This window comes from Chiloscyllium plagiosum, chromosome 34, assembly GCF_004010195.1.
Source record: "Chiloscyllium plagiosum isolate BGI_BamShark_2017 chromosome 34, ASM401019v2, whole genome shotgun sequence".
In the NCBI taxonomy this organism is placed as follows: domain Eukaryota; kingdom Metazoa; phylum Chordata; class Chondrichthyes; order Orectolobiformes; family Hemiscylliidae; genus Chiloscyllium; species Chiloscyllium plagiosum.
The window spans coordinates 37,340,985-37,354,770 of record NC_057743.1 but is presented as its reverse complement, the minus strand read 5'-3'; the positions used below and the strand labels follow the sequence as shown (position 1 = coordinate 37,354,770).

The window sequence follows — 13,786 nt, the reverse complement described above, 5'->3', positions numbered from 1 at the left end:
ACCATCTCGGCTCCTCCTTCCTGCATTATCCCCATAATCCTTAATTCCCCCACCATGCAAAAACCTATCCAACTGTGTCCTGAAAATAATCAATGAAGGTGCCTCTAACTGCATCCTGCGGCTGGATGGAGGTGGGGATAGGTTTGGATTCTACCTTCACCCCCCACCCCGAGGAGTTTACCTACTGGTCTTGATGTCGAAGCCTGATTTCAATATGTCAGGCGTTGACCACCGACTCTGTGACTCTGCGAGGAGGCTGTGGCTTCCCCTGAAGTGAGGCCCAGCATGGAAACCTGGCCTAGGCCTCAGGCTTGACCATGAGGTAATCGCTATGGCAACATACTGCCTGCTTGAGGGCAACACAGCTCCAACATCTCTAAATGAGGGTGTGTGGACATACTAATGAACAGTTAATAACAACCTTACTGTGTGTCAGTTAGCTACATGACTCATTTGCCAGGCAGAGTGATGCCAACAGTGTGGATTCCACCAGCTGAGGTGACCATGAAGGACTCTCCTTCTGCGTCTCTCTGCTCACCTGAGGAGTGGTTACCCTCAGGTTATACCATCACCAGTTGTTTCTCTGTAATGAGAAAGCAGCCTAATGGACCAGTATGATGATAGTGATTTAATTCTGTCTTGGCCACTTATCCCTGGGAGCATATATCAGCACGCAACATTGACACTGTTCACAAATGTGCCAGATTCTAAAGTTTTCTTTAAATCAAAAAAGAAAATTCCAATAGAGTTAGTCTACACAAAGAATTTCAGAGATCCCGGGGTATTAATTTTGTAAACATAATCCTTTTAGAGCAACAGCTCAAGATTCTGTGCTGCACAAAATGTGCCAGAAATGAAAAAAAAACATTCAACCTTATTTTTAAATATGCAAATATTAAATAAGCTCGATTTACACAAATAACTTTGCATAAGAAGCCAAATAAAGGCACATTTAACTTTATCAAGGTGCAATTAGCCTATCCTTGCATCTAAACAAATAAGAGAGACCAACACAAGGTTGCTTTGGTGGAAGGTACGGCCAAAGCTAAATCTGGAATCAAGGTATCCCATATCCAGAGCGGTTTTTTTTGATCTTTGGAAAAGTATCCCAAAATTCATCAGCAATGGACATTGGAACAAGTCATCTTGCATTGATCCCTCACCAATATCTATCAGGTACTTGGTGACCTTACTTTCTCATTGTCTCTTCAGCAGTTTCTGATGTTCAAAGGAGCTGAAATTGTGAATGTAGCTCCCTCCCCCATCCATTCCGCATTCCCCCACCCTGCCATTTCCCATAAGATCCCTTCCCATTCCCTCCCCACACTTCCCCCTCTGAAACCATTACAGCTTTCAAACTTTGGGAAGACTTTGTCCTGGCAGGATTGCATCATCAACTTCCCCTGAAAGAGATGTTATTAATGGTTGGCTGCAGGGTGGGGTGGGGGTGCTGCTGTTAAATGTGGCTTCACAGAAGTGGAAAAGACATTGTCCCTCCCTCCCTCCCTTTGTGCGTTGCAGTACTGTTGTTTTGTTAATGGCCAGAAACTGTCAGCCATTTATCTACAGTACAAATGATTAAGTACCCACCAACAGTACAGCTCATTAAATTAGTACCTTTCGGTCATTTTCAACCACTTATAAATATAGCCGTATTTTCCTTTCTTGTGATAAAAGTGATTCAGGAAGCAGGTGCGGCCTATTTTGTATAAACAGTCCCTCTTGGTCAGCTCCCCTCTGTTCACATCATTCTGGATTCAAGATTCACATTGGGCTTGACAACAGCCAACTCTTCATCGAAGATTGGGACACTGGAATAATGTACAAGATACTTTGTTCCTGCCATCACAAGGCAACTCAATGACCCATCGGGGTCAAGGATGGGCCAACAAACAGTCCTGAAGTATTCGGATGCTTCTCTGATTGACGTTTGAACGTGCAAAGTGATGTGGGCTTTCTGCTGCTTCACAGAAGCAGTGGGCCTTGTATCAGCGGCAGGGGGCGGGAGGGGGGGGGGGGGGGGGGAGCGAGGGCACAGACGCAGCCTCGGTCCGAAGTGACCCAGGACTGGGCTCAGGAAGACGTTGGTGCTTGAAGTTCACGACTGGCCCTTTGTCGCCTAGGAGAAGCTTGGTCGAGAGCGGACTTGTTGCTGTCACAGGGAAAGGTAGCATCAGCACCGAAAACCATCTACTTGAGCTTTACTTGCACCTTCCCCTGCTTACTGCCACTCCACGGTCTCGCCGAGTTTACTGAACAGCTAAACAAAATCTGAGACGATTACAGGCTGTGTTGAGAGTGCAACAGGCCAATAGAGAGGGGGCTGGAGGCCCTTAAACCTGGATAAGTAAAATGCATATTCAGTGCCAGTTCTGTAGCCAGGACCCTGGAATCGAAGGGAAGTGGTTGCAGACAGTGCAAGTAACTACATTGCACATGTAAACATCGTTTAAAAGTCATGTAATATCGAGAAAGCTGGGCAATCTTCATAAACACATTGGCTTGGCAATCACTTAGGGGCATCTTTGTAGCTACAGCACACTGACAGGTTGTCATCAGTTACTTTAGCCGCCTCTTACTTTGGTTCATCCGGCTAAAGGCTGGACAGGGAGAGTTCAGCTACGATCGATTATCTTTGGCTACGTTGTGAGCCATCCAGTTCACTTTGGTTTTCCAACTTTCTCGCAGTGCCTCGTCAAATTTCATTTTGAAGTGTTTAAGCGCCTCATCTTCCGTTTTTCCTAATGCTAATGAATCCTGTGAAACAAAATCCCTGTTAGAAGCTGCAGTTCAGTAACCCGGTAACAGTGACAGTAACAAGCATGTTCAATATACAGGCACTGGCTGTCCCCACAACATAGGATAACACAAAGTACTTAGCCAATGGAGCCAGGAGCTTCAGAAATCCCTCAGGTCTGTAAAAAGGCCATTCAGCAGATTTCCTTCCCTTAGAATCCCACAATGTGGAAGCAGGCCACTCAGCCCACTGAATCCACACTGACCCTCCGAACAGCCTCTCACCTAGGCCCAGCCCCCCTACCCTATCCCTGTAATCCTGCATTTCCCATGGCTAACCCGCCTAACCTGCACATCCCTGGACACTATGGGCAATTCAGCATGGCCAATCTACCCTAGCCTGCACACCTTTGGACTGTGGGAGGAAACCACAGCACCTGGAGGAAACCCACACAAACATGGGGAGAATGTGTAAACTCCACACAGACAGTCACCTGAGGGTGGAATCAAACCAGAGTCCCTGGCGCTGTGAGGTAGCAGTGCTAACCACTGAGCCGCCCCTAATCTTCAACTCTAACCCACTGTTTACAGTACAATCTGAAGAATAAAAAGGTAAAGTCAACATTACCCTACTCGACTGCTCTCTCTCATTAGAGAGAGATGACCAGTGGTGGTTTAACCTGAGGGTCACTATGCAAGGGGAGAGGTTCCTTCATGGTAACCTCAGTCGATGTGGGAATCAAACCCATGCTGTCAGCATCACAAACCAGCCATCCAGCCAAGCGAGCTAACCTCCCCCCAGATCTAAAGGGCATTAAAAACACAAAGGGGAATCTGTGCTTTCAACATTAAGGACTCTGCCTCCTGGCTCCACTCCTTAAATTAGTGAGATCAAAAAGGTAACACCTTTGCCTGTGAGACAGCGACTCCCACTCCCGGACTTGAAGGTCACAGAAGGTGTGGGAGTGGCTGGGGTTATGGGCGAGTGCCTTGGGCAGTGGGAAGGATAAAATGAGGGCACGAGAAAGTTCGTAAACAACTGGATATTTCACAGCAATTGGATCTTAAGAGCGTCACTTTTACAAATTCTCAAACGGTGAGATTTAAACTCTCAACATCTGTTCATTAAACCAGGCCCTGTGTTAGTTGGTAGAGTAAGACAGCTTTCACCAAAACCCTAACTGACAGAATGTGACTCCCTCCCCACATAAGGAGAGGTGACCAAAATGGGTCTACAATGCAACATCCAATTTGTCCCCATGGACAGATCAGAGAGTCAAACAGAATGGAGAGAGACCCTTCCCTCCAATCTGTCTGCACTAACCATGTTCCCAAACTAATCCAGTCCCACTTCCCTGCTCCTGGCCCATATCCCTGTAAACCTTTCCTATTCATGCACCTGTCCAAATGTCTTTTAAACGTTGCAACTGTACCTGCATCCACCACTTTAAAAGCAGGGACAGCCTAGAATATTGCTGATGTCCAAGAATCAGCTGGTGGCCCTGTGACTGAGGCAGGTTTTCCCGTGCACTTATTTGGCAGGATTTTCCGGTTAGATTTCAGGCCCCACCACTCCCCCCCGCCCCTCGCCCCCACCCACCCTTCGATCTCTGTGAGGGGAGTCTAATTGGCTTTGCTCACCTTGAGATACTGGATATCTTTGGAACAGCTGAGCTCTGGTAATCCAGCTGCCTGCATCAGTGCAAAGAGGTTAATGAAGAGAGGGCAGTGCTTCCTCAGAATCATGTAGGCTTGTTCACAACACTTCCGGAACCTTCTCAGGGCAGATGGGAATGGAAACAGAAGGGAAAACTCCAGCTGAATGCCAAGAACTTCAGCAACACAGCACAGACAAACTCAACACATCCAATCACTGCAAATGTTGTATTTGAAATAATTATTTAAATAGATAAAGCTTAACTTGGACAGTGTCATGCCTTATTGTCAGTACAAAATCATTAAAATTGGATCTATACAGCAAGGAGCTGAATTATTAACTTATTCAAATTGAAATTATTACACAAGAAATAGAATTGTTAATTCACTGCAGGATAATGTAAAGCATTTGATGATCATAGAGTTACTCAGCACAGAAACAGGCCCTTCCTCCCACCATGTCAGGGACAACCAACAAACATCAAACTACACTAATCCCATTTCCCTACACTTGGTCCATAGCCTACCATACCCTGGCATTTTAAGTGCTCATCCAGATGTTTCTTAGTAAAGTAAAGAGAGTCCTTCACGATAACCTCAGCCCAAGCGGGATTGAACCCACACTGTTGGCATCACTCTGCATTGGAAACCAGCCTTCCATCTAACTGAGCTAACCTTGAGAAGGACTGAATCAACGTTGAGAAGGACGGAGCCAACATTGTCACTGATCTTACATGTTGCTCCCTGAAGGGATAGCCTATTAAGGTGAAATAATGATCAGGTGGAACTCTTGAGGTGCAGTTTTTGGGGATCCTAGTCGTATGGCTCTTGTAGCATGGTGGTAATGTCCATACATCTGAACCAGGAGGCCTGGGTTCATGTCCAATTTGATGCAAAACTGTGCAAGAAATTCTCTGATTAAAGATAACAGGGAGCCTGGCCTTGGAGGAAGAATATCTGTGTTCAAGTTCCACTCCAGGACTTAAAGATTCCTGAAGGGGCATTGATATCAGGGTAAAACAGAATGACTATTAACCAATTGACAAGATTGAGGACAGGCTGGAGGATTGGGAGAGTCTCCTAGTCAGCCAGCTTTGATGCACAGTGATGTCCCTCAAACTACAGCCTCTGAAGACAGAGAACTGACCTGATCCCCACAATATCCTGCAGTGTCAGCCGTATACCAGCACAGGCTTTGTGTCTCACACACCACTAGTCATGAGAAGAAGAATGATGGTCAGACACAGAATGAGATACAGACCAGATAATACCAGATCAGGATACCTTACCTGCAGCAGTATCCACATTAACCATCAGCTAGATTCTACACGTGTGCTCCGAGGACAAATGTTAACTTCACTAAAGTCCCCCAGTTATAAATAGCCTGGATTGACCAGAAACTTAACTGGACCAGCCATGCAAATACAGTGGCGACAACAGCATGTCAGAAGCTAGGAATCCTGCGGTGAGTAACTCCCCACCTCACTCCCCAAAGCCTGTTCACCATGTACAAGGTACAAATCAGGAGTGTGATGGAATACTCCCCACTTGCCTGGATGGGGGCAGCTCCAACAGCACTCAAGAAGCTCGACACCATCCAGGACAAAGCAGCATCTGATTGGCACCACATCCACTCCCTCCACAACCAACGCTCAGTAGCAGCAGTGTGTAGTATGTACAAGATGCACTGCAGAAATTCACCAAAGATGCTTAGCCGACACCTTCCAAATCTGTGCCCACCATCAATTAGAAGGACAAGGGCAGTAGATACATGGGAATGCCAACCCTTGCAAGTTCCCCTCCAAGTCGCTCACCATCCTGACTTGGTCACATCCTGACACTGTACCTTCAGTGTCGCTGGGTCACAATCCTAGAATTCCCTCCCCCTGGAGCCTCTGTGAGTCTACCTACAGCACCGTTCAAGAAGGCAGTTTACCACCACCTCCTAAAGGGCAACTAGGGCCGGGCAATAAATGCTGGCCCAGCCAGTGACGCCTCATGCTGTAAGTGAACAAATCAAAAACTGTCCTATCATTCTACCCCAACCCAACCTTGGTTGAAAACCGTTAATTCCATTTGCACACCCTGTTTGTCACTACAGTACACAATCAAGTTGCTAGACCCTGTTATGATTTTGTAGACTAACTGCAAGCCTCCATTTCCAAATCAGTAATTTTCCCCTGCGGAAAATGGAAGTTGGGTTTGAAACAAAAGGAGGGAACCTCAAATCAAAGATTTTGCGGCATGCTTTAACCTGTCTCCTGGGTGTATATTTGGTATGAAATGTCCCACTTTATAGAAAAAGAGCCTGGGTTTAAGTAATTGAAACAGCAAAATAAGTGGCACCTTCTTACATAAAACTAGAGAGAGGCTGCTTATTGAGTGGACTGTGACAGTGACATTCATGGTATTCTTTAATGCTTTGGTGAACATTAAGAAGCGCTGGCAAAAGCAGACATGAAGTCAAAGCTTATCATCCACTCTCATCTGGACTGAAATGCAAGAAACCAACTCTAGGTAGCAAACATCAATTTATACAGTGTGAAGAGTGATTGGTCAGCCTCTGGTTGGCATGGAGATATAGCATGAACTATTAACGGTAACTATTAGCTGATTATTTTCAAACCAAGCGAGTTGAAGCTGATTGGTCAGGTGGTTGCCTTGGGGATATAGCAAGTAGAGACAATCAATTCCCTGCTACACTCCCATGGCAACAGCCTGACCAATCAGAGTCAACTTGCTTGGTTTAAAATTAAGCAGCTAATAGTTATGGTTAACAGCCCTTTTTGCATCTTAACTGTAGGTTGTCCAATCAACACTCTCTTTTCATGCTGTATAAATGGTTGTTACATTTTAAAGTGGGTTTTCTTGCATTTCAGTCCTGAAAAGTGGATGACATGAAGTTTTGACTTCATGTTTCTTTTCAGCATTGTTAATTGCGTTGTAGCTTGGAACATAAACAATCAGAAGGCTGCTGACCATTTAGAAGTTGCATTGTACAGGCTACTTGGCACATCCAGTGTTGGGACCCCTAACTGTCCAAACATCACAATGTGATGTCACACTCCCCAAATCAAGATTTTGATCTAATTTAAAGAAATTCAAAACATTTCCTGTTTTCAGAGAAAAATAATGTCCGCTTGTCAAAGAAAACCATAATTAAAATCTCTAAAGGGGAACTTTGTCTTCCTCTTTCCTGCAATTTCTGCTTGAATATTGAAGGCTGATCACATCAGGGAAACTGAGAGAGATGTCCTAAAACACAGCTGTGCTACCACAAACTTTGTGTCTGCTCTGTAATTCAACAGATACTGCTGTCACCATCCTGCTTTGTAATGACCGAGGGTTATAATGCAGAAGGTTATGTTTGGCGGTGGTGATGCTGGTGGAGTTGTGTGGTGGAGAGGCTATTAGCTTCACTGCATACTGGGGAATACTGGGGGAAGGGACAGAGAGAGAGAGAGAGAGAGAGAGAGAGACGCAATGAGAATCTTTGAATGGAACGTTGAGAATAATTCATAGAAGCCCTACAGTGCAGAAAGATACCACTTGGCCCATCCAGTGCACACTGGTCCTCCAAAGAGCATCCCGCCCAGACTCAGCCACAGTCACCCCCATCCTATCTCTGTAACTCTGCATTCCCCATGGCTAATCCACCCAACCTGCCCATCCCTGGACACTACAGGCAATTTCCCATGGCCAATCCACCCTAACCTGCACATCTTTGGGTTGTGGGAGGAAACAAGAGCACCCGCAGGACACTCATGCAGACATGTGGAGAATGTGCAAACTCCACTGATAGTTGCCCGAGGCGGGAGTTGAACCCAGGTCCCTGTCGTTGTGAAGCAGCAGTGCAATTCTTTGCACACTCAAGACTACAAGTACAGGATGAAAATCCTCTAAAAAGATGCATTCTCCATGGCAACCATTTCACCAAACAGTGTTTCATTGCCAAACAACCAACGAGTGCAAGACAAAAGAATCAAGACAAAGTGTGTATTTCTTTCAGGAATACTCAGTTCTGTACTGCCAAATAACTATTGGACTATCTTATAATCCCTCATCTGGGGCTCCCTCACAAGTGAAACCTTTGCCTCTATGTCGACATTTCCAAATCTTAAAGATATGAATGAGATCACCTCCCAGCCTCATTGGTATGTTCCAGCGCGTCGTGTTTAAATGAACAAGATCAAAACTGGAATGTCCTTGCCTGTGAGACAGTGATTCTGGCTTCGAGTCCCACTCTAGAACTCGAAGGTCACAGAAGGGACGGGAGGGGATGGGGATATAGGGACAGACATCTGTCCATTGCACTTGCTCAGTATCAAACAGTTTGTCCTGTTTACCTTTCAAACTTCTCACTGTTGCTGGTCTTTCCTTGCTGTATCACGTGAACAAAGTCGTGCGTTAAAATGAACGGCACGCGCTCTCTGTTGATTCCAAACTTGCTCTTGAAGTTTCCAAGGAAGTGTCCGAAATCGATGTGAAAGAGCTGTGGGCGATAAGAATCTGCATTCTTTAACATGAGGAAGGACTCCCTGTATGGAATTACAGAATAATGACAGATACAACTGATCATGGGAAGGGCTTTCGTGATTTATAATCACCAATGATTGAGGGTTGTAATGCAGAAGGTTTTGTGTGGTCCTGCTGGAGAGGCTATCAGCCTGACTACATAGCTGGGGAATACGGAGGAAGGGACAGAGGGACAGAGAGAGAGACAGACAGAGAGAGACAGACAGAGAGAGACAGACAGAGAGAGACAGACAGAGAGAGACAGACAGAGAGTCTTTGAGAAGGTGCATTTTGAGAATGTGGTGATTATAAAAGAAGGCTCTTACAGGTCAGTATGGAAATGTAGCTACAGGACAGATCAAGGTCAGTTCATGCTCAGTGTCCCAATCAGCTGAAGGAAGATTTTTATCTGTTTTACTAATAGCAACAGAATTGTCTGGGCAGGACAGCCATCTGATTGACCCTTTCTAACCTTGCATCTGTTTTCTCCATAAATGACAGAACCAATATCCCTCATCCCAATGGCCTTCTGGTAAAACACGCTATGTTTTGCGATTTGACCATGCCTTTGGTGAAGAGGAGCAAATATGCATTTCTGTAGCACCTTCCTCATCCGCTGGGGGCTCTCAAATCACTTCCATACCAATCAATTGTTGAAGCCAGTGTTTTTTCATGGGCAAACACAGCAGCCAAATTATGCAACTAAGGTCCCAAAAACAGCAACTATGGCAAATGATCAATTAATCTGTTTTCGTTTCCAGGTGGACAAAATGATACAACAGCTTGTTCTCTCCACGCAGTCACTCCCCATCCGGACTTGGAAATATATCACCATTCCTGCACCGTTGCTGGGTCCAAATCCTGGAATTCCCTCCCTCAGGACATTCTGGGTCTATCTACAGCACACGGGCTGCAGCGGTTCAAGAAGGCAGCTCACCCCCACCTTCTCAAGGAGCAACTAGGGACGGGCAATACAGAGGAACCTCGATTATCCAGAGGACATGGGTGGGGAGTATTTCTTTTGGTTTATTTGAATTCCGGATAACATTGTTTAGCCCAGCATCCGGACCTTGTGATTGTGCCGGATAATCCGATAATCGGATAATCGAATGCCGGATAATCGAGGTAAATACTGGCCCAGACAGTGACACCCACATAGAGTCATAGAGATGGACAGCACGGAAATAGACCCTTCGGTCCAACTTGTCCATGTCAACCAGATAGACTAAATTAATCTAGTCCCACTTGCCAGCACCCGGCCCATATCCCTCTAAACTCTTCCTATTCATGTACCCATCCAGATGCGTTTTAAATGCTGTAATTGTACCAGCCTCCACAACTTCCTCTGGCAGCTCCTTCCATACATGCACCACCCTCTGTGTGAAAAAGTTGCACCTTAGGCCCCTTTTATATCTTTCCCTCTCAGCCTAAACCTGTGCTCTCTAGTTCTGGACTCCCCCACCCCAGGGAAAAATACCTTGTCTACTTATCCTATCCATGGCTGTCATGAGTTTATAAGCCTCCATAAGGTCACCCCTCAGCCTCACACTCCAGGGAAAACAGCCCTAGCCTATTCAGCCTCTCCCTATAGCTCAAACCCTACATCCTACAAACAAGTACATTGTTCAAAACAAAGGTCACGTGGGTGTATTTACATCATCCTAAGAACTGTTTTAAATATTATCTGAAATGCAGTCCCTCTGACAATGCAGCACTGGTGTAGTGTTACACTGCAGCATCCATCCAGATAATTTGTTCATGTCTGGATCCACCTGCTGCTGAGTTAGAGCTTGGATCACCATCAGTAATCAGTCTCAGATCACTCGTGTGATCACTAGTGTGGGGTGATGGGGGACAGGGTGGGATGATGGGGGACAGTGTGGGGTGATGGGGGACAGTGTTAGTGGCTGGAATGACGGAAGACTGAGGGTAAGGGGTTGAGTTGAGAGGGTTGGCTTAAGGAGACATTGAGTATGCTGGGACTGTACTCAGTGGAATTTGGAAGAATGGAAGGGGAAACCTTATGGAAACATATAAACTGATGAAGGGAATAGATAAGACAGAAGCAGGGAGGTTGTTTCCACTGGCAGGTTAAACTAGAACTAGGGGGCATCGCCTCACAATAAGGGGGAGGAGATTTCGGACTGAGTTGAGGAGGAACTCCTTCCCCAAAGGATGGTGAATCTGTGGAATTTCCTGCCCAGTGAAGCAGCTGATGCTATCCTGTTGAATGCTTTTAAGGCAAAAATTTTTGAACAGTAAAGGAATTAAAGGTTACAGTGAGAGGGTGGGTAAGTGGAGCTGAGCCATGAAAGGATCAGCCGTGATCTTATTGAAAGACAGAGAAGGCTCGATGGGGTCAGGTGGCCAAATCCTGCTCCTCGTTCTTCTGTCCCTATTTATTGTTCTCTCTCCGATATTGAAATCAATGACACCTACCCTCATGAAAAGAAATCAATCTGAACACATTTGTATTCAGGACTTCACCAACTCTAATGTGAGACACATGTTACTGTCCTTTTGATCAGTACAGAATGTGGAGCTCAGGCAGGATAGATGTACAGTCAGTTCCTCTATAACATAATGGATGCATTCCTGTGCAACCCCCAGGTATAGGCAAAAAGGCGCTTTAAAAACAGCGCTTAAAGTATTGGTGATGTAATCACGTTAGAGCCAAAACGCGCTTTAAAAGTTCGTGCTTTAGAAAGTGTTCCCCAATCTGTCAATCGTGCTACAGCAAATTTGCTTTAACGAAACGCATGTGATAGCAGAATGACCTGTAGTCACTTTACAACAGCCACAATTCCTGGGATGGGGCAAAAATGAAGGTGACTGCACTTCCCAAAGTCAAAAGGTGTGGTGCTGGAACAGCACAATTGGTCAGGCAGCATCCGAGGAGCAGGAGAGTCAACATTTCAGGCATAAGCCCCTCATCAGGAATGTGGGATCGGCCCAAGGAGACAGAGATAAATGGGAGGGGTGTGGTGCTGGGGGGAGAAGGTAGCTGGGAAGGTGATAGGTAGATGAAGGTGGGGTGTATGGTGAGGTTCCTAAAGCCAACCCAGTGACACCAGTTCACAATTCCACACTTAACTTTCTTTTTAATCCAAATAATGCAATTTTTCTCAATACCCAGTCCTACCTGTCCATTTTCCTTGATCATAATGTTGTCACTGTGTCGGTCTCCAATTCCGAGCACATAGGTAGCTACACAGTAGCCAGCACACGAGAGAGTGAACTCCTCAATGGCTCGATCTAATGCCTCCCTGAAAAGGTGAAGAACGAAGCAATGTTAGATGTCACTGGGAAGTCATTCCGCAATTCCTAGATTTCAAACAAAGTACAGCCTCCCATGTATCAGCAGCTCCATTAGGGCAAGAGTCCAGTTTGTGTCAAGTTGTTCACAATTCAAAAAGAAGAGCTAAACCTGTGTCTAAAATTCAGCTGCTTAATGCAAGACACTGGTTGATTCTCCCAGAAGGGAGAACTGTCTTAGAATCATAGAGATGTACAGCACAGAAACAGACCCTTTGGTCCAACTTCTGCAGATATCCAAAATTAATGTGTACATAAAACCTCACAGGAGGTTCTGAAGCACTGAGGATGTCACCAAGACCGGGACAGAACATCTGCAAATCAACTTCCCAGCTTGGCGAACAAACCCACAACCACAACAATCCTAAATTAATCTAGTCTTGATCATTCTGGCAAATCTCCTCTGGACCCCGCCCAAAGTCAGCCCATTCTTCCTTAAATATAGGGCCCAAAACTGCTCACAATATTCCAATACTGAGCCTTATACAGCCTCAGTAGGACAGCTTATTGCGCCCCATTCAACACATTAGCATCGCAGTTTTTACACATGCACACAATTAGAATGATGAGGCTCATTAGCTAGACCCAAGGATCAGACTTGGAAAAGAACACATTAACGAGATAAACTACCATCGGCTTCAAGCCTCGATTAAAGATTAAAAATGGGAGAGGAGAATGAAGTCTTTTAAAGCAACATAATCAGAGGCAATGAGAGAAGAAATATTTTAATACAAGGAGTGGTTAGGATTTGGAAGGGAGATGGATTCACCAGTCAGATTCAAACAGAGAAAATTAAAGATGCTGGAAATCAGAAACAAAAACAGAAATTGCTGGAAAAACTCAGCAGATCTGTGGAGAGAAAGCAGAGTGACCAGAACCATTAACTCTGTTTCACTCTTCACAGATACTGTCAGACTTGCTGAGTTTCCAGATTCAGAAGGAAGTTTGATAAATTGAAGGAGAAAAATTGAGGGGATTCAGGGAATGAATGAGGAGACGGCACTAACTGATTGCTCTTCAACAGAGCATTGGCAGACTTGATGGACCAAGTGGTGTACTGCAATATTCCAATGGTTCTAAAAATCAACAGGGTGGTTAGGAATAAAGCGCTCCTGATGAATAATAGTTTGACAATGGCAAGAATGAGAGCACCTTTTGGTTAAGGTAGAATATTAGGCTTCAAACTGTTCCTTTCCCAGTCACATCCTCTTTTGCAGCAGAGAGCGGCGGAAGTGAAGTCGGAGCGCAAAGCCGGTCGGGAAAGTAAGTGATTGTTATTTGAGTGGAGAAGGAACCCGAGACACTACACATGTAGTGTCTCCCACCCTCCCTCCTCCTCTAACCAAAAAAAAACAAGGACTCAGTCGGCTGAACAGGTAAGCTACTTAGTGTTCTTGTTTTGGAGACTAAGTGTAGAGTTATGGCAGCGCAGGCAGTGGAATGTTCCTCCTGCAGGATGTTTGAGGGAGGGGTGACCACCGATGCTCCTGCTGACTTCATCTGCAGGAAGTGCAGCCAGCTCCAGCTTCTCACAGACCACGTTAGGGAACTGGAGCTGGAGTTG

At 45.5% G+C, this 13,786-nt stretch overlaps 1 protein-coding gene across 4 annotated transcripts in view; it reads right to left on the bottom strand.

Annotated features, from left to right (window-relative positions):
- Positions 1-765: 765 nt before the first annotated feature.
- Positions 766-13,786, bottom strand: part of pik3cd (phosphatidylinositol-4,5-bisphosphate 3-kinase, catalytic subunit delta) — a 222,697-nt gene continuing 209,676 nt past the window's right edge. For all 4 annotated transcript variants that reach the window (XM_043676186.1, XM_043676184.1, XM_043676187.1 and 1 more), the window contains 4 exons: positions 12,050-12,173; positions 8,739-8,884; positions 4,378-4,510; positions 766-2,757 (listed from right to left, as the gene is read on the bottom strand). In XM_043676186.1, the coding sequence (XP_043532121.1) occupies positions 2,620-2,757; positions 4,378-4,510; positions 8,739-8,884; positions 12,050-12,173 (541 nt within the window). In that variant the 3' untranslated portion in view covers positions 766-2,619. The remainder of the gene's footprint in view (positions 2,758-4,377; positions 4,511-8,738; positions 8,885-12,049; positions 12,174-13,786) is intronic.